At 52.0% G+C, this 26204-nt stretch overlaps 10 protein-coding genes across 10 annotated transcripts; 7 read left to right on the top strand and 3 right to left on the bottom strand.

The window, feature by feature from the left end:
* Positions 1-805: 805 nt before the first annotated feature.
* On the top strand, positions 806-1978 carry BP01DRAFT_341542 (c-type cytochrome). The gene is made up of 5 exons (XM_025573450.1): positions 806-914; positions 1341-1372; positions 1436-1594; positions 1656-1750; positions 1809-1978. The coding sequence occupies exons 1-5, from the start codon at positions 887-889 to the stop codon at positions 1831-1833; spliced, it is 339 nt and encodes a 112-aa protein (XP_025430845.1). The 5' UTR covers positions 806-886; the 3' UTR covers positions 1834-1978.
* A 2080-nt stretch (positions 1979-4058) lies between these two features.
* Positions 4059-6460, top strand: BP01DRAFT_58366 (uncharacterized protein). The gene is made up of 2 exons (XM_025579958.1): positions 4059-4863; positions 4940-6460. The coding sequence occupies exons 1-2, from the start codon at positions 4326-4328 to the stop codon at positions 6280-6282; spliced, it is 1881 nt and encodes a 626-aa protein (XP_025430844.1). The 5' UTR covers positions 4059-4325; the 3' UTR covers positions 6283-6460.
* Positions 6461-7714: 1254 nt separating this feature from the next.
* BP01DRAFT_357206 (arginyltransferase) lies at positions 7715-10467 on the bottom strand. The gene is made up of 11 exons (XM_025575143.1): positions 10130-10467; positions 9800-9844; positions 9633-9708; positions 9506-9568; positions 9324-9446; positions 9106-9267; positions 8814-9050; positions 8664-8761; positions 8540-8605; positions 8220-8491; positions 7715-8153 (listed from the first exon to the last, which is right to left on the bottom strand). The coding sequence occupies exons 1-11, from the start codon at positions 10185-10187 to the stop codon at positions 8028-8030; spliced, it is 1326 nt and encodes a 441-aa protein (XP_025430843.1). The 5' UTR covers positions 10188-10467; the 3' UTR covers positions 7715-8027.
* On the top strand, positions 10456-11455 carry BP01DRAFT_58249 (uncharacterized protein). The gene is made up of 2 exons (XM_025579957.1): positions 10456-10855; positions 11009-11455. Exons 1-2 carry the CDS (start codon positions 10579-10581, stop codon positions 11188-11190), a joined length of 459 nt encoding a protein of 152 aa, XP_025430842.1. The 5' UTR covers positions 10456-10578; the 3' UTR covers positions 11191-11455.
* Positions 11456-13896: 2441 nt separating this feature from the next.
* On the top strand, positions 13897-14796 carry BP01DRAFT_58101 (NUDIX hydrolase). Its single transcript, XM_025579956.1, has 2 exons — positions 13897-14167; positions 14292-14796. The coding sequence occupies exons 1-2, from the start codon at positions 14116-14118 to the stop codon at positions 14717-14719; spliced, it is 480 nt and encodes a 159-aa protein (XP_025430841.1). The 5' UTR covers positions 13897-14115; the 3' UTR covers positions 14720-14796.
* Positions 14797-15595: 799 nt separating this feature from the next.
* On the top strand, positions 15596-17349 carry BP01DRAFT_357203 (DNA-directed RNA polymerase II core subunit RPB3). Its single transcript, XM_025575142.1, has 3 exons — positions 15596-15751; positions 15897-16465; positions 16591-17349. The coding sequence occupies exons 1-3, from the start codon at positions 15695-15697 to the stop codon at positions 16976-16978; spliced, it is 1014 nt and encodes a 337-aa protein (XP_025430840.1). The 5' UTR covers positions 15596-15694; the 3' UTR covers positions 16979-17349.
* A 26-nt stretch (positions 17350-17375) lies between these two features.
* On the bottom strand, positions 17376-19059 carry cbpA (putative calcineurin binding protein). Its single transcript, XM_025579954.1, has one exon. It carries the CDS (start codon positions 18773-18775, stop codon positions 17774-17776), a length of 1002 nt encoding a protein of 333 aa, XP_025430839.1. The 5' UTR covers positions 18776-19059; the 3' UTR covers positions 17376-17773.
* Positions 19060-20939: 1880 nt separating this feature from the next.
* On the bottom strand, positions 20940-21972 carry BP01DRAFT_357200 (uncharacterized protein). The gene is made up of 2 exons (XM_025575141.1): positions 21916-21972; positions 20940-21862 (listed from the first exon to the last, which is right to left on the bottom strand). The coding sequence occupies exon 2, from the start codon at positions 21476-21478 to the stop codon at positions 21035-21037; it is 444 nt and encodes a 147-aa protein (XP_025430838.1). The 5' UTR covers positions 21479-21862; positions 21916-21972; the 3' UTR covers positions 20940-21034.
* Positions 21948-23530, top strand: grpE (mitochondrial nucleotide exchange factor MGE1). The gene is made up of 3 exons (XM_025579955.1): positions 21948-22484; positions 22584-23012; positions 23079-23530. The coding sequence occupies exons 1-3, from the start codon at positions 22215-22217 to the stop codon at positions 23109-23111; spliced, it is 732 nt and encodes a 243-aa protein (XP_025430837.1). The 5' UTR covers positions 21948-22214; the 3' UTR covers positions 23112-23530.
* Positions 23531-23910: 380 nt separating this feature from the next.
* BP01DRAFT_357197 (phenylalanine--tRNA ligase) lies at positions 23911-25620 on the top strand. The gene has a single exon (XM_025575140.1). It carries the CDS (start codon positions 23949-23951, stop codon positions 25497-25499), a length of 1551 nt encoding a protein of 516 aa, XP_025430836.1. The 5' UTR covers positions 23911-23948; the 3' UTR covers positions 25500-25620.
* The last annotated feature ends 584 nt before the right edge of the window (positions 25621-26204 follow it).

Raw genomic sequence — 26204 nt, 5'->3', positions numbered from 1 at the left:
TGCACTACAGCTACATTATCATGCGCGAACCACGGAGAACATGGAGGTTCACTCGGCGCATCCATGATCGCATGTTTTGCGATGCGACGGAGCGGAATAACCGGCTTCCCTCAGCGCCAAGTCGGTCAGACTCGGAGGACGAATGACCGTCCATGGATTTGCAAAACTGTTCCGTACCCCCGAATCGGCCCTCTGGTTCGATAAAAGGCGAAATGATGTAGTGCTTTCACCATTCTCATATCACCGCCTGCTACCCTCCAATTCCGTTGTTCAATCGCTTCCTCAACCATTCTTTGGGGATTCTTAAAAAGCTCGAATTCAACCGATTGGTTGCGGGATCCCGAGAGGCACGGCACGCAGAGTCAACAGGAATGAGCGGAGGATGAGATCATACCTCGTCACCTTCAAAGCAGGGTCAGAGCGAAGAGCTGGCGAGAGAAATCTGCGCAACACACAAGGCAAGACGGGGTGCTAGTCTAGACAATAGAAGAATCAATCTGTATACTTCAATTAACTGCATTGACCATTCATTTAGTTAGTTGATGTTAAAGCTGGCTACTAAAGGATTCCTGGTAACTGTGCCTGGTGATCTCATCTCATCCACTCCAGAAAAATCACACCGGCATCTGGTCCCGGATGCGCCCGTTATGCTGAATCATCGCGGTCCTGATTGGTCCAGGCCCAAATCACGGGAAAGGGCTGTTGGGGGCAACGGCCGGCCGCTCTTCCCAGTAGGTACAAATTGCAATCGCAAGTTTTTCTTTTCTCCCCTTCTGCTTCTCCTTCTTCCCCCGGAATCTCCTCCGCTCAATCCAATCTCTCTGTACTTTACCTTCTTTAATCTTCTTCTTTCAAATACCCTTACATCTCCCTTCAATCATTCAAAATGGGCAAGGACGCTGGTTTCGCTCCTGGTAAGCATTCCCCTTCGACCTCTACTTAATCCCCAAGTCGCGGCTTGTTGTCAAGTGTCACCGGTCATGCCCTGGTCGCCTTGAGGACTTGGCTTGAACACAATGTCTTCGGGGCTGCCGGATGTATGGGCTGGGTGTTGGTTGATGTTTGGTGTCGATGTGTTACGATCATGGGTTCTTTGTCCACATTGTTGTCGCCTCGGAACTCGATCGCTGCTTCGCCTCTTCCACCTCAATTGCAAAGTCCAGCGAAGCACAAGCTTCCGAGGCCACGCGAGGAACTCTGAGCCATGACGAGCCTCGACACCTACTGTTTCCTCACCACTATCCACTTGCGCGAGGCCGAGCTGGAAGTCCGAGGAAAGCCCCGGCAGCCGGCAACACGAACGACCGTCCGGATTGCGGCTAACATCTGCGGTTCTTCAGGTGACTCTGCCAAGGGTGCCAAGCTCTTCCAGGTGAGTTGATATTCCATGTATCTGCCGGAATTGGGCTTCAAATGCTAACCTTGCGCTTTCCAGACTCGCTGCGCTCAGTGCCACACCGTCGAGGCTGGTGGTCCCCACAAGGTCGGCCCCAACCTTCACGGTCTCTTCGGCCGTAAGACCGGTTCTTCCGAGGGCTACGCCTACACCGACGCCAACAAGCAGGCTGAGGTCACCTGGGATGAGAGCACTCTCGTAAGTTGTTCCGCGAATTGTGCACACCTTTTGAACATTCAACTGATATGCTTCCTTCCAGTACCCCTACCTCGAGAACCCCAAGAAGTACATCCCCGGTACCAAGATGGCCTTCGGTGGTCTCAAGAAGGCCAAGGAGCGCAACGACCTCATCACGTACGTTATTCCCTTTGGCTGCTCAAGGTACAATCAGCTAACGGATTTGCTTGAACAGCTACCTCAAGGAGGCCACCGCTTAGATGATCTCTCATGTCTGAGATCTTCTAGACCCCAACCGGGACGTACGGGGTCGGTCTTGGTTCTGCGCGCTGGAAACAGCCGATCGCTCGGCCACCTACGCGTCTGGGTTGGGTCATGTAACATTACCATTTGTTTACATGCGATAGACTTTGGAGTCTTCGAGCGTTGGAAGAAAAAAGAGGATGCTATAGAGTCTTTTGCCTCCTTCGCGACCGCTGTCTACTACCCATATTCCCGATTGTTGTTACGTTTTATTTTATTTCTTTTTTTCTGTGATCGATGAATGCCCTGCTCTATGTATGACGGTGTCAATACTTTCTGTGAGACTATAATGAAAAAAGATCTCCTCTCATGACGCCATGCGCGCCGAAGTGACCTTAGGTGTGTCTGTGCTTTACAGTAAATTGATGCGTTGGCCCAGTCTGGCGTTTCAAATTATTGGGGGTGAGGGGGAATCACGTGGACTGATGGACAGGCAGGCGGTCGAGCAGTCACTGGTCACTCCATCAATCCCTGATTTTCCCGCCCGTTGCTGGCCGAGAATTCAAGAGCGAGAATCCGTCAATCATGGCCAGCCGCTGCGACTCAAGTCGTGACTGCAACGGCAATCTGGCGGATGATCCTTGCATCGTTGGAGAAGCATCTCGTCGATCTGATTGGACCAGTTGTCCTGCTACAGCCATGACCGACTTGGCGCCCAGTGGGAGGATCATTTCCTTCAGGCAAACCGTCCATTCCACCGCTATTACTGCCCGTGTGCAAAGCAAGCCATGATGCGAGTGCTGCTTCTCTCCCGTTCGGATGGTTCGGGCGGCGCTGAAACCGTGGAATTTCCATCTGGTCGAGATGTGATGTGAGATAATCTGGGGATTGGTATGTGCAGAATGTCTGGTACACCACGATGTACAGGAGTACAGTGCAGTCAGTCCCTCTGGTTGAACCAGGAAATGATCACAAATGACGCCGATCGGAAGATGTGCCCGGGAGAGTTGGCGTGGCAGTAAGCATTCTAGGACGTGTCGATGCCACTGGGAAGCCTCCTGTACTGTATGTCGGGAGTATCAGGCTTCTGCTCTTTTCTCCCCTCCATCTCTCTGCAGCACTTCAGCCACAGCGTCTGTTACTCACCCCCCACCTAGATTGCCTCGTTGACTATCGCTATCGATAACCAGTGCACAATCGATAGGGGTGGTGTTCTTGGTTCAGGTCCTTCCGTGCTTCTTTGTTATCGCATTGACACCCGCACGTTGTCTCGTACAGTACCTTCTTTTTCTATCATTTTATGCGATGGCAGGAACAACGGCTTTTCGAGATGCGGTCTATAACCCCATAACTTTTCGCGCACTCCCTCTCTGCTAACATCCACCATCGGTTGCTACCGGCGTTCAAAAGAGACCAGACTGGGGCAATTATCATCGGTTCAGTCTATTCCCTCAGTCTCTCCAACAGATAGTCGGTTTTAGGCCATCGCACATGACCCAGGACTGGCCCACCACGATTGGTCCAGCCACCCCCTCCCCTCCATTGTTTAAATACGGAATCCGACCCTCCCCCCCCTCCCCCTCCGACATGCGAGGGGCGCGTATCATCTACTTGTACCTGGAAAGAAACAAGTTACTTACTTTGCCTTGGAAACCCCGTGTTCTGAATCGCATTGACATACAATACTTTCATTGCCAATTCTATACCGCACCTATTGCGGACCGATGCTTGCCTCCATATCCATCTTATCTATATAGTCACTCTATTCAGATCGTGTATTGATTTGAAAACTATCTTATCTGCCTCCACTAACCACGATCCTCATAGCTCCTCCCTGTCTCACACAGGTGGCACTCTTCCTTGTGGTAACTGTGTCGGTGTCGGTGGCTCTGTGTCTATAGTGGTGGTTCATGCAAGCACCTCGCACAGTTGCTTTTGACAGTGTATTGCCGCGATCCGCAGTGACTTGTCGCATCCCATAACCTGACTGTTGCTCAGTCACTGCGAGACTGGCTGTCTTGCACGCACATGCTATTGTCTCTCTCTCCTCGATATTCTGTACTTGAATCTCTCTGCTCACCTGTTACTTGTGAAGTGATCAGGCCGCTCTGTTAGTCCTCAGGCACCCAGGCTCCTCGGACTTCTCTTCACTGAGGGCCTCATTCTAACACTTTGGTCGCATTCCTTCACCTCGATTCACCTCCACTTCACTTCCAAATTCAGTGGAAGAAATATCCTCTCTTCCCTCGCCTTCTCCCACTAACCTTCTCATCTCCCCTCTCCTCACATTTCATGCCTCCTCTCACCTCCCTCTTCCATCCGCACTTTGAACACAGCTCAGACCGTATCTCAGTACCATTGCGACTAACCCTCTGATCAAGTCTTCTTGATCTTCTTCACCATTCGCGCAATATCCTCGCCCGCGCAGTGCGGGGTTTCATCCAGATCCGTGCCGCGATCAAGAGGATCCTTAGCTCTGTTGGCTTTTCATTGCGCGACAGCTTCTCAAATGATTGATCGACTCGAAGACAACTTCGAGGACCATCCATCTTTGGATGCGTCACTCGAGGATTTTGAAAGCAGCAGTAACACGCAACGTTCTCCGCTGTTCAGCTTGCCGTCGCAGCATTCTGGATTCCGCGACGAGGAATCTGATCCCGACGATGAAGAGCCCACACCCAACACGGAGCGCTGGTCGCCTCCTGGTTATGGCAGGCACGATTATAATCCAGGAAGTGGTTGGTATCGCCATGAAGCCTATTCCCAAAGCCCAGCAAAGGAGCGCCCTGTTCTCAAGCCAACAGTGGGAGCAAGTCCGTCGCATTCGCGGGAAGCAAGCCCACAGTATGAGGACGCGGTCGAGTCTCCTGCGAAAAAGGATCGCAAACAGTCCTCAGCCATGACTGACACCACATGCGCGCCCCCGGACATGTCGCCCACGAGTCAAGACAGGGACCGAGATCATTCTCCAAGTAGAGCGCCGGCGAACGGGCAAGCTGTTCAAAATGGCGAGCTGGAATTCACGCCCGAACAGGACCTGAGTAATTGTAGGTATCACTTTGGAGTACGACTCATCCAGGTAGCTGGTATGGCCTGCTGACTTGTGACTGCTTTTACTTTAAGATATTCGGTTCGCAGTACGCGCGGAAGTCCAGCACCGCGAACCGTTCGCAGCCATTTTCGGGTACATGCGCGAGAAACTCGATCTGATCACAAGCACCCGGACCAATACACTCGTATCCATCGTGGTCGCTCTCTTGTCGATAGGGCTGATCCGCACATTGTTCCTTCCAAATTATCCACAGCCAATCCCTGACTTGGTCAAGCTGTCAGGTTTTGCGCGCTCTTTTGAGCCCCTGATCTATTACTCGGAACACGGCGCGCAGCAGATCGAAGCGCTGCAGGAAACCGGTGTGGCTGTCTGGGATCTAAGCGAGTCAGTTCGTGGCACCAACATGACCAGCGCGCCCATCATCGTGCGCCAGCTGGATGAACTGTCTGAGTCGCTTAAAGGCTTGTCATTGGAGCTGACTCGGTTCTTTGCCAATGTCGATGCCGACTTCGATTCCATCTTGATTGTCATGGACTGGGCCAAACGCGAATTAGAAGCCATCAATGCGCAGCCGCCTAGCTCATTGCCCACACTCATGTTTGATAATTTGCATGAGATCCTTGCGCGACTCGGAACCATGGAAAGACCCATTGAGACCAACGACGGCCCTCCAGGCAGTGAGCTGGCAACTGCACCCACCGCATTCGGGCAAGTCGTGACAGCGGTCCTTGGACATACCTCGGCGCAGCGTACGCGTGCAACGCTTACCCGAACCTTCACGGAATTCTTGGGGGTGCTTGAAGAGTGTATCAACACTGAGCTGTATCACTCCACAACTCTCTTTGGACTCTTCGAATCTATTGATCGTCAGTTCCTGAGTCTACAACGAACTGTAGTTCGCGAATCGGATGCGCAAGAACGAGAGGAAGGTGAGATGCTGAGTTCCTTGTGGACTCGTGTCCTCGGACCAGATGCCTCCATTGTTCGCAAATACGAAAAGAACAAGCGGCTGCTTGCCAACGTCCGCAGTCGGACTGTGACCAACAAACATCTTCTCATGGACCACCGCGGGCGCCTACTCACACTCAAAGTCAACTTGGAGACTCTGCGTCGCAAGTTGGTCAGCCCGTTGGTGCGGCGCAACGACTCGATCAGGTTTGCGAGTGGCGTTGAGGCTGGCAGCAGTCACAGCCATGGGCGCATGCTGGGGCCAATCGAAGCCGTGATCGAGGGTCAGATCCGGGGCATTGACGGCAGTTATGAATACCTTCGAGGAGTCCGCGACAAACAAAAGGCACGATTCATGGAGTTTGTATTCGGCGCTGGGCGACGAAATCCACCTAACGCAATGCTAGCGGACGGGTCTGAGGGCGAGGAGATCGAGGCGCATGCTATCGAAGAAGGCGGTGTTTAAGGCGACAGCGACAAATTGAGACTTGTGCTTGACTGCATCGCATAGCCAGGCGTTCTTTTCGTCATCATCTCGTCGCTGCTTGTTCTGTCTATCATCTGTCCACGCATCTATCGGTTACACGGCGTTTCATCCAGTGCCTCCCGGTTAGCACTGTCTGTCAGCTATGCACATGGTGGGGCGTTACATCTAAAGGGTCATTCATCATGTGGTCATGATTCCTAGCATATTTCCCAGGGTACATGGTTGAGTCTCACGACATAACATTTTCTGTTTATCTATGGAGTGAACTGACCGTTGACGTCCATAGATTTGAATCAAGGAACACTGCTGGCGTTATGCAGTGTCGTCTCTTCTTCTTCTTTTCCTCGTCGTGTTGCGGTCCGTCTTTGAGCGCTCCTTGATCTTGATTGCATTGATTTGATGGGTCGATTGATTGGCGAATCTGCGGCGAATGAGGCTCGAGGTGGGAAAGAGAAAAACACAGAGATAGACAACGGGGAATGGTGCCTGTCTCTCTCCACTTCATGGTTTCCACGGTTGTTTTCAATTTCGTCTTATCTTTCATCTTCCTCCGTCCGTTGTCTCCTCCGGACGGCTAGGAATTCTTTCAATGCAAATAGCAGGGTTTCTTTCTTTTCAGTTGGGTAAGGGTTGCTGACTCGGTGGTCAGGCGGGTCGACTGTTATTGTCAAGCTGGTTGGTGTAGTTCGGGCGAAACGCATGGGTGGTTGCGCGGTGGTTGGTAGGTGTTCATGCTGAGCGTGCTCGTCTTGTTTATCAACTTTTTTTTTCTTTCCTTTTATTTGTCGTGTTGAATATCTCTTTCTCTATCTTCATCAAATCCCCCATCATCCTGGTGTTGCATTGATTTCTGTGCTCTTTCATTTGATTTTCGCCGTGCATACATACATAGGGAACGTGCTAGTGCATTGTTTTTGAGTTGTTTCGCATTTGGTAGGCCAACATTGAGTAGCGAGTTGGGGTTGTGTGTAAATGATCCAAATAGATCGTGGCCTGCTCGGGCCTCCTCTACTTCACTGGGGGTTAACCGCCTCCTGTTTGAAGAAGGCTCTTTCCTCTCAGGTGATCTACCCTCGTCTCCCCTACTATTCCTCGTTGATTCTTTGCAGATGAGATAAGGTCCGGTACCCCGCAGCAATACTTCTTATTGAAACAGGTACCGCATATCCAGGCACTGGTATCATTATGCGTCTCGTCCACCTTACCCTGTCCCCCTCTCTCGGGCCGTCATTAAGTGAATGATGGTTGGACCAGGTGTTTCGCCATTGATGTATGCCTCTAGTTGCCAAAAGAGATGAAACAGTGGATTTTGCAGAACGAAGAGGTAGAATTACTTCAGATTGATCTGAGAATTGGTGACTGTTGGTGTCAACACACACACATACACCTCTACACGCATACACGCGCGCGCGTCAATCAACTGGGCAGCTGGTGGGCCCGAATGGTCGAGGACTTGAGTTTTGCGTGGGTTTAGATTCACTTCCCCGGAGATATCATTCAACTTGGATTCTTTTTCCGCTAATGCTCATGGGATAGGGGTAGAATGGTATGGTGAAAAACTCGTTCCATCCTCACAACAACCATGCAGTGTGCAAAATGAAATAACCCCTCTCATCTCCCAGGGAAAAGTCCTCACTACTTACTAACTGCAAGCTAAGATGGACTTTTATAAACACTTTCTCCATTCGAACGACGTGTGTGCACCATACCCAAGCTCTATCCATCTAATCAAACAGCACCACCGCGCTCTGCTTGAATACCTCCGGTCCCAGCACCGCCGCCAATTCTGCGACGATCCCCTTCACAGACTGGGGGTTATCCATCGGCATTCTCTCCCACCCGACGAGATCCTATACATCAGCTTGTTAGTCTTCTGTTCGATCCTCCGGTCAACCGTTAGAAGGAGGGGAACGTACAATCATGTGCACAAATGAGCCATGAACCAGCAGCAACCAGTGGTCCAGGTCTAGCGCCTTCACCTCATCCAAAGTGAGTACGCCGGGCATGTGCAGGTCAAAGAGTGACATCTCCTCGTCGTTGATTTCCGCGTCAGCCTCGGGCTCGGGCTCGGATGGAGTCGCTGCAGGGGTGGCTGCTTGCCGGTCCCGGGAGAGGGAGACGTAGGGTCGGGAGTCGAGCTTCTGGGCGAGTTCGCCGTCAAGCGGGTCCCAGGTGTAGGATTCAGGGTCTACGATAGTCAGATTGACTGCCGGTTGCATGGAAGTGAGGGACATACCGAGGATGTACTGCGGTCGGAAGGTGCCCTTGTACCGCATCTTCTGACAGGTGTGGATGTAGTAACCTAGAACCCCGCCCGTGTTGTCAGCAAATCGTACATAGTCGGGGAGAGGTATACTTACCCATGTAGTAGTACGGGTACTGAGCCTCAAGCGCAAAAGCGATCTCTCGCATTGCGCTCAACTTGCCAAATTCCCATTGTTCGTAGTCCGGGTCGTAACTGGCTATTGTCAGCTTTGGATTGGAGTTGCTTAGCTAGCCAGGGGTAGTACAAGATGTAGACGGAGCTCACTCCGTTAGGCATCAGGTCCAAGACAGCTACAGCGATGAGCTTGCCATCAAGACGGTAGCACTGATGCCATGATCCAAGCTTCTTCTCGTCCGACTTTTTCGGATCAGCGGGCGAGCGTGTCAGTCCTGAGCAGAGGAACCGTTTGAAGTCTTTGGTTTGCCACTTCGAGACGTCTTCTTTGTGGACTGTCGTCTGATACTTGCGGAAGAGGTCGAATCTGTCCAAGATGATCAGGTCAGAGTTTTAGATTTGAACTGGCATTAGTGACTGACTTGGCCTGAGATATCGAGTCACCCTCTAAATTCACCTCGAATTTGTGCGCTGGCTCGAGATACTTCTTCGTCTTAGGGTCAATGGGTCGCTTCACATTGCTATATTCAGCCTCGTGAACAGACGTCAGGAGATCAAAGTGCTGCTTGCGATGCTTCTTTTCTCTGCGAGCCGGACGTAAGCAAGATATTCTCCAGCTTTGATCCAGACATCAACGTACTCCCGTGTCCTGGGACAGAGATATGCGGCACGACGGATGTATTCATCACCGAGAACAAACTTATTCCAGCGGTTCACAGCCTTACGTTGATCCTTCCGAGGCTGGAAGTCCGATGCCGTCAGTCTGCCACAGTGGTTAGCATCGTCAGACATTTGAATGAGGAGAAAGCGCCAATCACCGACCTCATGGTATAGTGCGGGCAGCAGGACCGCTGCAGGTTCTGCTTGTAGTACAGTGTGCCCGATCTAGACCCAGTGTTAGTCCCCTTGTGGTTCATGTTCGGAACGAACTAGTTAGACCACACGATACCTTCTCCAGCCCCGGTTGACGAGGGCCTCATAATGGGCGGGTCGTACAGAAACCGAGCTAGTGTAGTAGGAGGCAGCTTGCAGTAGACGCGCGTTAGTCGTGGCATGAAGCCGTCGTTGACATGCCTGTGACAGGCATGCCTGGTGGGGCAGGACAGAGAGACTCACAGCCGTCATCCGATTTACAGTAGCCGCATGAGTTGCGTTGGTAGCCTGGAGATGGTTAGGATGAGTGGAATGGCATGTCGACAAGTGCAGACATTGAAAGATATTTAGTGCAATCGACAGATAATTTTCTTCATGATGGGAGCGATGGTTGTGGCCGCAGAGTTGTCATGTTGTAGCATGGAGGATGTACTCCGTATAGATAGAGAGATAGAGATGAGGGGCAGCCATGGCGCATTGAGGGGCACCGATTGGGGGAGCAAATGGAACCAACTGGAGCGGATACCGATTGCACGGGGCAGAAAAGACCATGATGACTGGCTGAGAGCTTACCTAGAGGTCGGAAAAGCGATAGATTTCTCGCCTGCTCGGCGTCGACAATAGAGACCATCGTGTGTTGAAGTGGGTGGTGAGATGCCGGTTGATGTCAGGTACTCAGAATGGTCTCCCCCGTCTGGGAGATGGAGCACCCTGTTCGCAAGGCAAAGGACCTTGCGGAAATAACCGAAAGAGAGGGAGCAGCCGGATGGATAGCTCGAGATGGGTTCTATGATGGTGAGGAAGAGGGTGGCTGCGATGTTGTGGTCTGAGGGGCCCCGAAGTGGGTGTTGTTGGTTGGAAGATGCAGATGGAAAAGAAGATGATGCGGGCCGGAAGTTGAAGCTGGCAGCCTATTATCCCGCATCCCATTCATTCTTACTGACTACCTACTAACTACACAGTTATCCATAACCAGTCTGCTTACTTTGCCATACCTGCGCTATCAAAATGAATCCGGATGCATGATGCTTCTAGAACAGAGGAGTCTAGTTGGACTGCATGGAGGGATCCGAACCCATGTTGGGATTTCCTGTAAGGACCGACTGATCCTCCAGCGATCAGTACAGTACTTTTGTTCTTGTTGTTGCCACTGTCTCTTCATTAGGTCAGACCCAGTGCTAGTTAGTTCTTCCATTCGACTTCTGTACCTCCTGTCTTGCACAACCTGGTCAATAGCTGGGGATGCATTGAATACAAAGGTATTGTTCGTCGTCGTTTGGCGATCATCCTTACCATACGGTAATTTACCTTGATGGAAATGGCAGTTGGCCATGTGTCAAATATCCCCTTTTACAGAGAGAAAATCTGGCAGAGAAGCTGGGCCAAATCCAAAGTCGTGCAGTTGGAGCTGCTCCTTGAGAGGTATAACCTCCTGATGTGGGCGCTGTTTAGGTAATCAATCTTCATCATCATCTTCTTCTTACGACATCACGTGCAGCCATCCTGCTCTCCTCCCACCGTCCATCATCGGCATCAACGACAGGATCTCAACTGCTCAAGGATCCGCATTTTTCCCACAGATCACCGCTGCGTTGTCGCCTCCAGACCCAATCGCCACTGAGCAGTGTTCTTGAAGCCCCTATCCTTGAGATTGATGTGCAGGACAACCTCACGTACTACACAGTAGCGCCATTTCACCGCATTCCACATTGTCCGAGCAACAGAACGCTTGGATCGACTCCATGATTCGTTCATCCATGGGTTTGTTGCAATGGACAGGTACAACTTCAGTTTAGGGCATGACGGCAGGCCCCCCGTTCTCTTCAAACTACTTACTACACACTACCGCTCACCATCTTTTTCTTTTCTCGTTCTGTTCCCTGACTACCCATCAGGTAACGTAGGTAACTTAGGTCTCACTTCAACACTCTCTCAGATTAAGAATACAGTAAGTTAATCCGTCCGCAACCAATGGAGGAGAAAAAGTAGCCGGCCGGGTCAGTCGTCGGTTGCCCCGCATCCTTCCCTTGAGCAGCCCTCTCTTTTTCCCCCTTCTACGACTTTTATTTGCTGGAATTGCCCGTGGCATCTCCCAATAAGCCAGCCAAATTCAAAAATAGGGGATCATGCAGGGTGTATGCTGCTGCGTCTGATGGTTTCCAATCTAAAGCTTGTATGCAGGAGCGTGAAAGCAATAATCCAAGGAAAAAGAAATAGTAGACAAACAATCACCGCTCATTGACCTCTCCCACTCCCTCCATGCAGCTGCTGGAGGCGCCACAACAGCTGTTGAGCTACTGAACTGTAAAACACGTAGCAGGTACCATCCTGTTTGAGCATCAATCATTGGATGGTTTCCGAGGCCGTTGAGATGCTAGACTATTGCTGCACTGCAGAGCATGGGAGAGGTCAGGTCGCCCGTGCACGTTTGATAGAACAATAGGATTCACGTTCCCTCCTCCGATGGGACTCTATTCGGTCCAGTTAGTCCGATGAATCAAATCAGTAACGTTAAATATCGATTGGGAAAGGCCCCCCTCCCCCCGAAAAAATAAACTGTCCTGTCCGTTGAGCGGAGAGCGATGAAAGAGGGAAAGGTAAGGTGGACCGAACCCGAATTTTTCCCTTTACTCCGGAGTAACTCAAGGGAAAAACCTCACCGTGATCGGTGAGTAGTCGTATCTTGAACTCAAGGCTACGTTTCCCCTTCATAGTTACTATTTTGGGGAAAATCTCACGAGGGGATCCTGGACGATAGGCGAGACAGGTGCCGAAATGACGGGACTTCAATTCTGGACCACCGACGGGAAACATGACGCACAATGTGCCACCGGGAAGACGAAGACTACTGATGTGCGGCCATGAGATCATCTAAAATTAAACTTAATATGCCTACTAACTACTACTCCGTACAAGAGTACACCACGAAGTACTACCCAAGTCAATCCACAGTACGTACAGTAGAATTCAACTTAATCCCAGCCAGTATAATCTAGTCTACCTACTACCTAGTATGGTTCGGGTTTGAACCACCTCTGTCGGGAGCCCTTCGTGATGGGCAAAGAATTTGATACAGATCCCGGTGCAAGACGGTGGTCACGCATTCTATCACTATCCGAGAAAAGAACTTATTAATAATGGATCAGTGTGTGATGGCGCGCGTGTCTGTGTGTTCGCGTGTCTGGTCCCTTGGGCTACCGGGTTGCTGTGGAACCCAGAGAAAGAGTCTCGGAGTTCCAGGAGGAGTCGTTCTTGGGAGAACCAAAGAATGAACCATGAGGGGATCCATGATAGTCGCATAACTTACTAGGGAGATCACTAGTTTGGGTCATGGTCGAAGCCAAGTCTCAAGTTTAGCGCAGACACCGAGTACTAAGGTACGGAGTAAAAGTTATTTAATTGCGGTCAAGTCCTTCATCTTCCTGCCTCAATCACATAGCTGACATGTCTTGGACTTTCGAAAATAATACTCCACATGCTATTGCAGATGGGCAGAACCAGACGAACCGCACATGAGAAATGGGGAGGAAAGGGGGTGTGTGCATGAGATGTAACTAAACCTGGGACCTGACCACAATTAGACAATAAATAATACCCCGAGCGAGGGTTGGAGAAGCAAGCAAGCAAGCAATAACTCGAGAGGAACGAGCCGTACCTGGACTGCTTTTTGACCGACAACCGGACCAGAATCATCCGTAAGGTTCCAGTAATACCAAGAATACGGTCATGATAGCACTTGTTTTGCCTCGACTCAACGTAATCAATCGGTATCAATCGGTACCGACCAGCAGCGGCGTGGGCGCGCAAGTCCGCTCCGGGGCGAACAATCAGTTTAGTTGTGCCTGCCGGGGCGTTCCCCCCCCCCCAGAGGCTAACACTGATTGCTCTCTCTGTCTGTCTGTCTGAGTGTCTGTTGCCTCCGTCCCCTCCCACTACACGTTCTTCCCCCCCCCCCCTCCCTCCCTCTCGCCCTCCGTTTCCTCCGTTCCCTCCGTCCATTTCCCCTACCAAATCCGCCTTTCCTTATTTCTTCGCTATCCCTCCCGATTATGATGTCCCTTTGTCTTCACTCATCTTCTTCGACGTTCCCGTCGCCGCGGGAGTGAACGGGGATACCTGATCTTCTTGTTTCTCTCTTCTCAGTCCTTCCTCTCTCCATCTTTTTTACCTTTCTCTTCGCCAGAAAAAAAATTCCCCGCCGCTGCTTTCTTTTCCTTCGACCCGCTTCGCGTTTTCGCGGTTGAAAAAGAAACCCGACTGAGAGGTTGTTCGCCAGCTCTCATACACTAGGCTGGACCTCTATTTTTCTCACCACCACTCTTCGAAGTTCTCGACGTCACATTCAGCACTGACAGCCTACCCGAAGTCAGTGTTATTGGTGGTTTGTCGCTTCCTCTAGTCGCATCGGACCACTTGCCTTTCAGCACGAGTGTCGCGTGAAGTTCAGAAACGACCTACTACAATCGCCTACCCTCTCTCTCCACTATATAGACTTGTCGTGTGGAGTGGCCTAGAAGTCATTATCTTTCTTCCCCCGTTGGATGTATAGTTGATCCGCCATGTCGGAACAACCTCGCTCAATGGAGTCCCGTGTCGGACGTAAAAACCAACGTGAGTAAACAACCCTGGAGGCATGTTGACCCGTTTTACATTCATCTCTTGACTGGATTGAGAAATTGGCGTTTCTGTCTTTTCTGCCTTTGCGCAACCATGCTAATGATGCGTGTGCTTTTAGGGTATGGTCCCAAAGGTGAACGACTAGTCGCCGGTGTCGTGCCATTGTCTGCGGACAAGACTCTGGTCTTGATGATCCAGTCCGCAGGTCGCGGGGGCTGGGTCCTGCCCAAAGGCGGGTGGGAGACCGACGAGAACAGCCCCCAACAAGCCGCCTGCAGAGAGGCCTGGGAAGAAGCCGGAGTAATATGTACGGTGCATAAGGACTTGGGTCAAATACCTGATATGCGCCCCTCCACGTTATTGTCGAATTCGGCACCTAAGGCGTCCTATCAATTCTTCGAAGTCACAGTGGACCGCGAAGAGGAACAGTGGCCCGAGATGCACAAGCGGAAACGGCAATGGGTTACCTACAAGCAGGCTGCGGATGCTTTGGCCAGCAGACCCGAGCTGCTGGAAGCGCTCAATCGCAGCTCCATGCGAAGGTAGCGATGGCTTTTTGTTTTCTGCAAAGGAGCTTTGAGCTTCCATGACGACTTGAAATGAACTAGCCAAGGAAAAGCTGTTTTCTTTTCTTTCTTGCATCGATTAGCTTGAACCTCCTAACCCCCGGTCGGCTGTAATGCTTTGGGTTCTTTATAATCACTGTTCTTTTTTTTTTTCTTTTCTGGACTGGGTTGGGTGACAGCTGATAGCTTTTGCGCATGAATTGCGAACACGATCTTCTGGGGTGCGCGACCACGGTCTATTTTGTCCGTCCAATCTGTTCTTGCTATTGCCTCCCACATTTATAGATTTTACGAGCAAGCGCCAGTATAGATTGTTAGAGGATACGGCTGTGTTGCCGACGGTTGGGGCAAAAAAAGTTACTGCCATCGAGACATGGTCAGGGATGGGTTCCTTTGCTTGGAGTTGGCTTTCTCTTTTGGATACCAATATCATCTTGCTCGTGATTGAGACTTGTACGCTCAGGGCATGTTACTTCTTATCACTTTCGCTGCCCATTGTGGGCTTACCTATTATCATAGCTGTCCGGCTTTATGAGAGCGTTTTCCATATCGAAGTCCCTTGAAAAGGAATAGACTGATATCAGGTGGTATTGCATGGATGGTCACGAGGACCTTAGATTTGACTCAAACGACCACTTGCTATCGATATTCGAGTGGATTAACTCGAAGATAAACTCCTAATAAAGTCCCAGAATGTAACTACGGAGTGATGAGGATGTGTTATCAATCCTTCACGTGCCATTCACTTCGGTCATCATGGCTCTGCAGGAGATTACCCGATCGGGTCAAGCGCAACTCAGCTTCCGCCTTTCACTTCTCCCAAGTCTCTCTCTCTCTCGGCATTGCCTCATCGCGGCCATCTCCAGCTCAACTTTCCACTTACTGACCCATATCTCCTGCGGTGTGTGTGGCCATAGACTTCGGCCTCATCGCCCTCAGATAACGATATTGCATCATGGATTATCCGCCAATGGATATTGAGCCCACCGGGCCCCAAGTGACCGTCCGAGAGGTGAGCAACTTTGAGTCGCCTTTCATCAACAGTGCCACTATCACCGACCGCAACACAAAGCACCCTAGCAACGATATTTTTCTGCTTTCTAGAAACCCACTCGACAAACATACAGGTCCAGGTTGACTAACCAACCAAATCACAGGCCGAGCCCTACCGTGTGGACTTCAAGCTCACCTCCGTCGACCTTGCCTTCGCCAACTCCCTCCGCCGCACCATGCTCGCCGAGATCCCCACCATGGCGATCGACCTGGTGGAAGTCGAGAAAAACACTTCGGTCCTCCCCGACGAGTTTCTGGCTCACCGTCTCGGTCTGATTCCCCTCAACTCCAAGAACTGCGACCAGGATGTTGAATACACCCGCGACTGCGAATGCGATGACCGCTGCGCCCGCTGCAGCGTGACGCTCACCCTCCACGCGCGCTGCACGGGCGACGATATCATGCGGGTCTACGCGCGGGATTTGGCCGTCAGCGGCGAGCGGGCCAACGAATGGGTGGGAAACCCGGTGATCACGGACCCTGAGGGTAAAGGGCCCTTGATTTGCAAGCTACGGAGGGGTCAGGAGCTGAAGATGACGTGCATCGCGAAGAAGGGAATCGCCAAGGAACACGCAAAGTGGGCGCCGACAGCTGCGGTGGGCTTCGAGTACGATCCGCACAACAACCTGCGGCACGTGGATTATTGGTATGAGGAGGATGCGGCGAAGGAATGGTAAGTTCTTATTATTCTTTGTTTCTAGTCGTTTTGCTTGCGTGGACGGGAGACGATTGTAGACGCAGTGATAAGCAGGGAGGGGGCCTTTCACACATCAAGCTAATGTTTCGTCTTGTCGACAGGCCTATTTCAGCAAATTCAGCATGGGAGCACGCCAACCCTCCCGATCAACCCTTTGACTACGATGCTCAGCCGAACAATTTCTACATCGATGTTGAGAGTATCGGTATGATTGATCCGGACATGATCATTCAGCAGAGTATCATTGTGCTGCAGCGCAAATTAGCCTCGGTCATCTCGTCGTTGTCTGGCTCGGGTGACGGTGGCGCGGACCGCAACGGATTGATGGGTGACGATGATGATATGATGCGCAGTCCGGATGCCTACGAGCCGCCAGAGGGCATCGATGGCGGCTTTACGGCCTATGCCAGTGGCGGAGCTAGTGCTTGGGGTGCCAGTGCTGCTACGCCGTACGGTGTCACGCCTTATGGCGGTGGCTATGGGTTCTAGGCGAGAGGATGTCTGTCGAGACGGAGGCCGCGTATTTCTCGGCTGCCGATCTGAATCCAGCCACCAAGTTCTTATCTCATTTTCACTTCACCAACTTGTTTTCTGACACTACTACCAGCATGCGGACGGAGTTTTACGATGGTTTCTTTTTTTTTTTCGCTCATCTTCGGGAGATGCACTTTCTTGCCTTCCATCTATTGCCTCCTTGTTTTCTACTTGCTGTTCTGAAAAGAAGTTACTATGGTCAGGGCGTGCGACAGGGGTGTTTTGCTTTGATTTGCTCTTGACTGTTTACGGCTCTGCCTCTATCTCACATACATAGCTACTACCCGAACAAACATACATACATATTCCACCGAATAAAAATCCATATGACGACAGGATGCGTGATGAGAGTAGAGTTTCCATAATTTTGCATCAGTCCGTGTATTTCTGGTTAGAAGTGCTGTGGATTGCTGAAGCCAAACCGAGGTAAACTGGCTAGCAGATCGCCATTCAGTGATTTCGAAGCAGAGTAAAACGTATCGATGGAACGTCCATTTTGTGCAAATCTCACTATCTAACTTTGGACGAGAAATGCAATGAACAATGAGATAAATAACAGCAGAGAACCCAAGCATCGCAACCCCAATGCAGATTATGTACGTATGCCAGAAATGCCAAGCCTGTCCAGAAGGAGACCGAGAACAAAAACGCCAATTCCACCCCAACACCATTCATGATGGTAGCGAATTCCAACAAAAAAGCACAGCCCAAGATCCTAACAAAGGCGATAGAAGCAAACAAAAAAAGTAATCACATCAACTCGACCGGCGGCCGAGCCGTCTTCGGCGGCATGCGCTTCACCGACATCGACACCATCTCCTCATCGTCGACGGGACTTTGTGAGCAAGTCATCTCGACATCGCCATCATCATCCTCCACCAGCAGACCCCCGGTGAGTTCCTCGCTCATATCCTCGACCATCACCGCGGGCAAGCCGGGACTACCGCCGTGATCCTCCGGGTGGTAGATCAGGGTACTGCTCCGACTGCGGCGTGCGGCAGTAGTGGTCGTAGTGCTCGCAGGCCAACTCCCCGTGCGCTGCTGCTTGTCAGAGATAGTCGAGATGGGGGTTTCGGGAGCCTCATTGCCAATGCCGTTGCCATTGCCATTGTAGGTGTTGGTGTTGGGGAAAGGAGCGGCGGCGTGCTGCATCTCAGTGTTGAGTTTAGCGAGCGCCTGGGCGAGATCGCTGGCGTGGACTTCTTTGTTGGGCGGATCTTCCTGGCGCATGACCCAGCCGTGGGGCGGGGAGGGCGGCGGGCTGATGAAGAAGAGCTTGTCGACCTGCGGGGCAGACAGGAGTTTCGGGCGGGCGTTGATGCCCGTTTGGATCGGGGTGGGCTCGCCGAAGTAGATCTTGGGGTGCAGGGCCTTGGTGGAGTAGGTGGCCGTGTGGGCTTTCAGCGGGTTGAGCGCCGTGCTGGTATGGTCGGATAGGAGTTTGCGGATGTAGAGGGCGTCGGTGTCGGTGTGGAAGGAGCAGAGGAGGCGGCGGAGCGAGGGGAGTGGGGAGAAGGAGTTGAGGGGCGCGAGGATGTTCAGCGTGTTGCGCAGCGCAGCCAGAGATGGCGGATCGAAGAGGTGGAGGTCGTTCAGGTCGGTGATGATCAGGGTGTTGGTTGGGGTGGTGGGTTGGCTTAAGGGTGGGAGGTTGCTGAGGTCAAGTGATAGCGTTGGTCGGTGGGTGGTGGTTTTCGTCGTCGGGAGCGACGGAGAGGTGGTGAGGGACTGTGGAGGGGTGGTGTAGTTCATTTTGAACAGCGTGTCTGGGGGGAGAAAGGGGGAGTGGTTGTTGTGTTAGTGGTAATGGTGGTTGGGAATGGTTGTAGAGGTGGATGTGGAGGATGTTGATAAGTTGATATAGAGGAAGTAGAGACAGTAGCGCTTGATTGCCACTCGGGGAGAGGGAGATAAGAGAAACTTCGATTTGCCTCGGTCCACCCTGATTGGAGCCTTTTTTTCAGACAATTGCAGTGGTAGTGCCAGTAAGAACGAGTATTCTGCATGCGTGCTGAATTACTGTTTTATAGGACCTTCCCAGTGCACTTGAATTTGTCCGCCTTCGTCGCATTTCCCGGGCGAGGCGCAGCACCAGCGATAAACGACCAAAAGTGGAGATGCACTGCCTGCCTGGATTGCGACTCTCCCCCCTCTTCTACTCCGTACACTACACTTCACGTCCACTAACTACGGTTGTCAGGTAGACTTGTCTCTTCTCGGACAGCCTGTCTGAATCTGGGTCTGTTCCTGGCGATGGATCGCCTCTGCATGCATTCTGAGGTCGATATCGCCACGGTCTCGCCGAATCCGTGTGGCTAACGGAGACTGGCACCGCTTTAGGTTGCCACCTTTTCTTCTACGGAGTACACAGCAACCACTAGGAGTAGTTCGCAAACTCTGTGATGACGATGGTGCTTTTGTGTTCCATCTCCCTGCTGCAGATCATCTGTGCAGTCGACTACCCATCTGGCCACAGCTGTTGGTATCGGCTGGATCTTCCTGGAGGCACACAAAATGATTCCAAAGGTGATTTTGGATTGATCCTGGACTGATCCTGCGACCAACCCCGGATCTCAGGCAACGAACATGGTGCTGTAATGTGCCACCATAACATCTGCAACAAAACCCAATTTGCTGTCACTTGCCGGCTTGAGCTCTAGTAGCAGCGCGTCCATACCTCAAATCCTCCTACTGTCAGCACCAATTGGGAAACTATCCATGGATCGGGTCGCTTTCTCCACAATCTCCAGGTCATCTCGGCCTTCAATAGCGGCTGATGCTCCGCCCCCGGGATCACTCGACCAGCACTCAATGTTGCGTTGCAGTGTGGAAGTCCTCTAGGCAGGCAAGATTTCGAGCCTGGCTTCAAAGTAGAGCAGAGTCTCTTCCGCTGCGGAGCTCACCCATGCATGCATCATGCTGCATTCCAAGACCCCAGTAAAGTCACGCCTCATGTCACAATCAGCAGAGCCGCTCTAGCTTAGACCCTGACGTCCTACACTCTGCCTACGCCTATCTGCACCCTGAGGTACATGGTAATCACGAATCATATGGACTGGTGCTGCTGCGGTGGTCATAGAACTCTGCCTCGCCTGCAGCGCCTGCGCAAGGCTTATAACTTCAGGTGCCCCTACCACTTTTACAGGACAGCAACCGATATCAGTCGCCCGAATGGCTTCTTTCATTTGAACTTGAATAAACAAATCTCTTCTGCCTACAGTAGCAGCTCCGGAATAGGGGACGCCTCTGATGGCTTAGCCGAAAGCTCTGACCATCTTGTATCTGGGGCTCAGCCACTCCGCTCTTTCGAATGACGCACTTTCTTGACACCCAACCTTGATATAATTCTAGTCATTTCGCAATGGCTTAATTGGCTGTGTACTGTGTACAGTACACAGCACAATTCGTTGTCGTCATATGTTCTGAATTGCTTGGTCGAATCCAATCGGTTCTTCCTCGCTAACGACATCCTTTCCCAAGCCACATATGCCGTGTCACAAGCCAGCGAGGAACTTGTATCGATTTGCAAAAGCCTGCGAATGAGATTCACAACCTCGGCTTAAGCCAAAGATATCGAAGGCATGGGTAGATCCGGGTACACATGCAATTCCAGACTGACATTGGCTGCTGCGAGTTTCGTCGCATAGGCGAGGTTTTCGTCACGAAAGACGTCCAGCTCGCCTACAACGATATACGTCGGCGGCAGGCCTTCCAGATTGGTAGCCCGAGCAGGCGCAGCGTATTGTGAGACCTTGTCCGTTCCTATGTCTAGGCCTAATGGCAGTCCAACCAGTAATAGTGTCATCCTGAGTCCACGTAACGAAAGGTTCCAGCGCAACATTCTCTTTGATGTTCCTATCATCTAACATAGGATAAATGAGAACCTGTTTCGCCAGAGGCGGGTTCAAGCGCCGATCCCGAGCTAGGAGAGCCCTGCCCGCAGCCAGGCCTCCTCCAGCGCTCTCTCCCATGACCGCAATGCGATTGCGGTTGATCTCGAAATCGTCTGCCCTAATATATAGCCACCGCAACCCAGCATAGCAATCTTCGAGAGGAGTCGGGTGCGGAAACTCGGCTGCCAGCCGGTATTCCACTAAAAAGATCTGGATATTGGTCCGGTATGGAAAGGCACTTGCTGTATAGATCGACAGTGCCCTGGATCATGCCTCTCCCGTGGGCATGAAGAATCGCTGGGCGGCCGGGCCCAGGAGACTCGCTGTTCTTTTTGAAGAACCGTTTGATGGAGATTGTGTAGCCATCATAAGACTGGAACTCGTACTCCTCCTTCTCTACACTTGGAACCGTCGGCAACTCCGCAAAGAGGGATTCGCAAATATAAGTGATTCCCTCGCGGCGAGCGCTGATGTCGTGCACTTTTGGCTTGGGGGTCTCAGCCAATCTCTCCATAATAGGGCCGGCAGCCTCGGCATATTCGGGATCGAAACGCAAGTGCATTTTGGCTGAGAATTTCACTGAGGGTAGACTTCTAGGGTACATAGATGCAGTGGTAGGATGCATGAAGAGGAGCTTTAATCGAGGATTGTCCGCTACTTGAGGTGTGTTCTTCGGGAACCATATCAATGAATTGGTACTGGGGAAAGGGCAAAGAATTGGGAGCACCCGGCTCTTTTTAACGAATAATTTCAGAGGCCGCATCTTCGTTTACATGTCTATGCATAACTGCACCAGATGGTGGGAGTATCGAACCAACGAAAGTGACTTCCTATCCTCGCTTGGGGTTTGTGCCAGCTGCTTGCCACTGAATAAGACAGTGATGGTCATGTGCCGTTCGCCATAGAAGACGTCAGAATACGGCCAGCGAATGGCTGGTGCCTCAATCTTCATATCCAAGGTTAGCCTTATGCAAGTGAAAGCCTCATGTTCCGGATCACCTTCAGTAAAGTGTATGACAGCAAGGCTATGCTATGCTTTGAGCTGGCGGACTCAAGAGTACTTTCGCCTCGAGCGCCTATGAAGACCGGTTGGAGCCGATAGTCGGCCCGCACGTTGATCCGTCCGGATAGCGCCGCTGAGGGCAGTCAGTCAGGTGACGCCGGCACGGCGAAACTTCTGCTTTTTCGACCGCTATCGCCGATCTCGTTCTCACATTGAACTACTTCAGTTTTGCTTAAACTCTCTCATCCATCGTTTCTGTCCATCTAGGCATTTACTCACTATCTTCATATTCACAATGTTTCAAAGAACTTTCCTCAGACAGGCCCAGCGGTCTTTGCTTTCCGTCCGCTCGACCCCAGCTACCCAAGCTGTCCGTCGCGTGACGCCCGTGCAGCTTCAGGTCCCTCAGGTCGCTCGTCCCTTGATTCCTCAGTCTGCCGCCCGTCTTTACTCGACGGAGAACAAGGCCGAGAACGGTGAGAACGGTGCCGCAGAGTCGCAGGAAGGCGAGGATGCTTGCCGCAAAGAGCTTGAGGAGAAGAAGAAAGAAATCATCGGTCTGAAGGTAAATACAACCCTGGTCCAGCATCTGGGACTCTTCCAGATTTCTCAGAAGCACAAGAGTATCTATTGCTGAGGCAAAGCAAATCTAAATGTCTTGCAGGATCAATATCTTCGCTCCAAGGCCGACTTCATCAACCTCCAGGAGCGCACCAAGCGGGACATGGACAACTCCCGCAACTTCGCCATCCAGCGCTTCGCCCAGGACCTTCTTGAGAGTATCGATAACTTCGATCGTGCTATGCTTGCCGTCCCCAAGGAGAAGCTTGAGGCCGCTCCCACTGAGGCCAACAAGGATCTGCTGGACCTCGTTTCCGGCCTCAAGATGACTCAAAATGTCCTGATGGGCGCTCTCAAGAAGCACGGTCTCGAGCAATTCGACCCCAGTGCCCCCGCTGAGGATGGCTCCGCTCAGAGGTTCGACCCTAACATCCACGAGGCCGTTTTCATGACCAAGGCCGAGGGTAGAGAGGACGGTGAGATTATGTTTGTTCAGAGCAAGGGCTTTCGATTGAACGGTCGTGTCCTTAGAGTAAGTCATTTATTCACAGCTGGGTTTTCAAGCCTGGATGCTAATTTCATCTTTGTTTCGCTTCAGGCTGCCAAGGTCGGTGTTGTCAAGAACAACTAAATTCCTTGATCTTCCGAATCTCTTCGAAAATCACAACAACTCCTGTATAATATACCACATCTCTCTCCATGCGACGGGCCTTGAACCCTCCTCCATTGCAATGGACTATGCATCCAACCGTGCCGCTGAAAGTATATGATTCAGCGATTTTTGCTTTTTGTCTACGAACGCATGTGTATGATACACCATTTACTTTGCGACTGGTGTCGCATGGGCCGTCTCTTGGTGCGCTTTTCAAATGATCTGATTTCTGCTGGGCTGGCGTTATATCTCGACTCTCTCCTCCCTACTATGTACATTACACGCAATGGTCGGTGTCTTTGTTTCTTTCATCTCTGGAAAAGTGATTCCATCACGTTGGGACTGGCATTGAAACGGTTGTGGGTTATGCCTGCAGGCATCGGATCATTTTATGACTCTTTGCATCGCCCCGTTGCCTGAAGGCAATGGCAGGGTAGTTTATGAAGACTAATAGACAGTCTATCGGCCGTATCGGCCAGGACGGTTATGACAAGTTGACTCTGAAATACGTAAACATGGTTGATGATGCAGGAGCGAGCGAAATACCTGTAGCAGTTTTTGGTGAGATTTCACGCAGACATGAGCAAAAAGTTCCTATTTCAAGGTACGGTCATTTTGGGGTTTGTAACGACCTGTTTGCGTTGAGTCCCCGGCACGAGTACAGGATACTTACTCCGTAGGTTTGGACGAGTCCGCTCGGGCCGTGGTTCACCCGCTCCGATGTGTTTTGTGAACTAAATCGCAGTCAGGATCCATTGAGCGGGTGACGACACATTCACTCAACTCCTGGCGCTGTTGGTTGCAGCTCTTTGAAATATGCGGTTACTAGCCACTGGCCGAGCCCTGCGTGCCAGCAGCAGCTGGTGGGCACTTAACCACTCCACCCGGAGGACCCTACGGATCCCGCTTTCACACCTCCCAACGCCGTTGACCATCGCGCGGCGCGAATGGAGTTGCACGGCCGTTCGCGGGACGAACGAGAAACCTACCGATGTCATCAAAGGCTCGATCACTGGCGCGTCTGCGACGCAGCAACTGGCGGCTAAGGATTCTGCCTACGACTCCGACGAATGGACCAATACCACCGACACCATCCTCTCGCACGTCGGCCGCCGGCTATATCTGGATGAGAACCACCCTCTTGCTATCACGCGCCAGCTGATCGAGAGCCAATTCCCTCGTCCCACCTTCGGCAACTACACCGAGGAGAATCCCGTCGTGACCACGGCCGAGAACTTCGATGTCCTGGGTTTCCCAGCGGATCACCCGGGCCGCAGCCGCACCGACACCTACTACCTTAACAAAAAGCTGGTCCTCCGGACGCATACGAGCGCACACCAACAGGCGTACTTCCAGCAAATCAGCCGCAACGAGAGCACCCGGCCGGAGGAAGTGGGCTACACTGTGGTGGCGGACGTGTATCGGAGGGATGCGATAGATCGCAGCCATTACCCGGTCTTTCACCAGATGGAGGGAGCCATGCTGTGGAAGCGACCCGACCAGGACCCCCTCAAGTATGCCAGCGAGACCGCGGCCCTGATCCGCGAGGACGTCGAGCGCATTCCAGCGCATGACGTGGTCGTCGAGGATCGGAACCCGACCGTTCACCCAGAACGAAACCCCCTGCAGGCGGAGTTCCACAGCGCCGAGGAGGTCGAGGAGGTTGCTGCACACCTCAAGCGGTCCCTGGAGCGCATGGTCATCAAAATCTTCACGGAGGCCAGCAAGGCCGCTGCCGGGGCCGAGGAGGAGACCGAGCCCCTCAAGGTCCGCTGGGTGGAGGCGTACTTCCCGTTCACGAGCCCTTCGTGGGAGCTAGAGGTGTTCTGGCAGGGCGACTGGCTGGAGGTGTTGGGCTGCGGTGTGATCAAGCAGGAGCTGTTAAACAATTCAGACGTGCCCAACCGCATGGGCTGGGCGTTTGGCATTGGCTTGGAACGCATCGCCATGCTTCTCTTTAACATTCCCGACATCCGGCTGTTCTGGTCTCGGGACGAGCGTTTCCTGTCCCAATTCAAGGCTGGCCAGATCACCCGCTTCAAGCCCTTCTCCAAGTACCCCGCTTGCTACAAGGATGTCGCTTTCTGGCTGCCCTCGGGGGCTGCCAGCGGCGGAAGTGCGGCGGGCGGCGCGATGCCCGTGCACGAGAATGATATCATGGAGCTAGTTCGTGGGGTTGCGGGGGACCTGGTAGAGGATGTGCGTCTGGTGGACGAATTCACTCACCCCAAGACAAAGCGGAAGAGCATGTGCTACCGGATCAACTACCGGAGTCTGGAACGCACGCTCACCAACACGGAGGCTAACGATCTACACGATATGCTTCGTCAGAAGCTCGTTGATCAATTGGGTGTGGAGCTGCGGTAGTCTGTAATTGTATACGAGGGGGCCGGATTTGGTGGTAATGCATAGATTGGGGGCCTGATGACGGCAGGGCATTGGATGCGTGTATGATAGTGTGTATATAAGAGCTTGGCTCTTGGCAAATGACATGACCTCTTTTCTCAAGGAAGATCCTATGATATGCCATGAGATGACATGCGACTACATTCATATGGTGTCTGGCTGCTGTTTAGCGGTTGGATTGGATTGCCTGCAGGGGAGGTATGCAATGTGACGTAGCAGGTCGATTGCAGCACAGCACAGCCGGGTATAAACATGGAACGGCTTGGGAATTATTCATGGGAGGAAGGTTGACTTGCTTTTGTGACTGGGAGAGGGGCATCGGGCTGGATATTATGTCTGTTCTTGCTCTTGATCAGGATCTCTTTTCTCTTTATTCCCTAATCTCCTCCTGGCTTCCACTGTTATCATGGAACCTGAATGCTGTTCTGTTGTAATGGCGATAAATTACCGAGGGCCGGTTTTACCGCCCCATGGCCCGCTGGTCCGACGGTGAACCCGAGAGGCTGATTGGTGAGGTATGACCAAGATCCGTTAGTGCAGGCCGAGCCGTTCACCAAAACCCTGAAATTCGGAAAATTGATCTGAACCCCGAATCTGGTATTGTCTCTGTATTGCTATTCTTCCTCCCTCGTATTATTAAGACGGTCAGAAGTTGTTGGCTCATCC

The sequence above is a fragment of the Aspergillus saccharolyticus genome, assembly GCF_003184585.1.
Source record: "Aspergillus saccharolyticus JOP 1030-1 unplaced genomic scaffold BP01scaffold_17, whole genome shotgun sequence".
In the NCBI taxonomy this organism is placed as follows: domain Eukaryota; kingdom Fungi; phylum Ascomycota; class Eurotiomycetes; order Eurotiales; family Aspergillaceae; genus Aspergillus; species Aspergillus saccharolyticus.
This window is presented reverse-complemented; position numbering and strand designations above follow the sequence as displayed.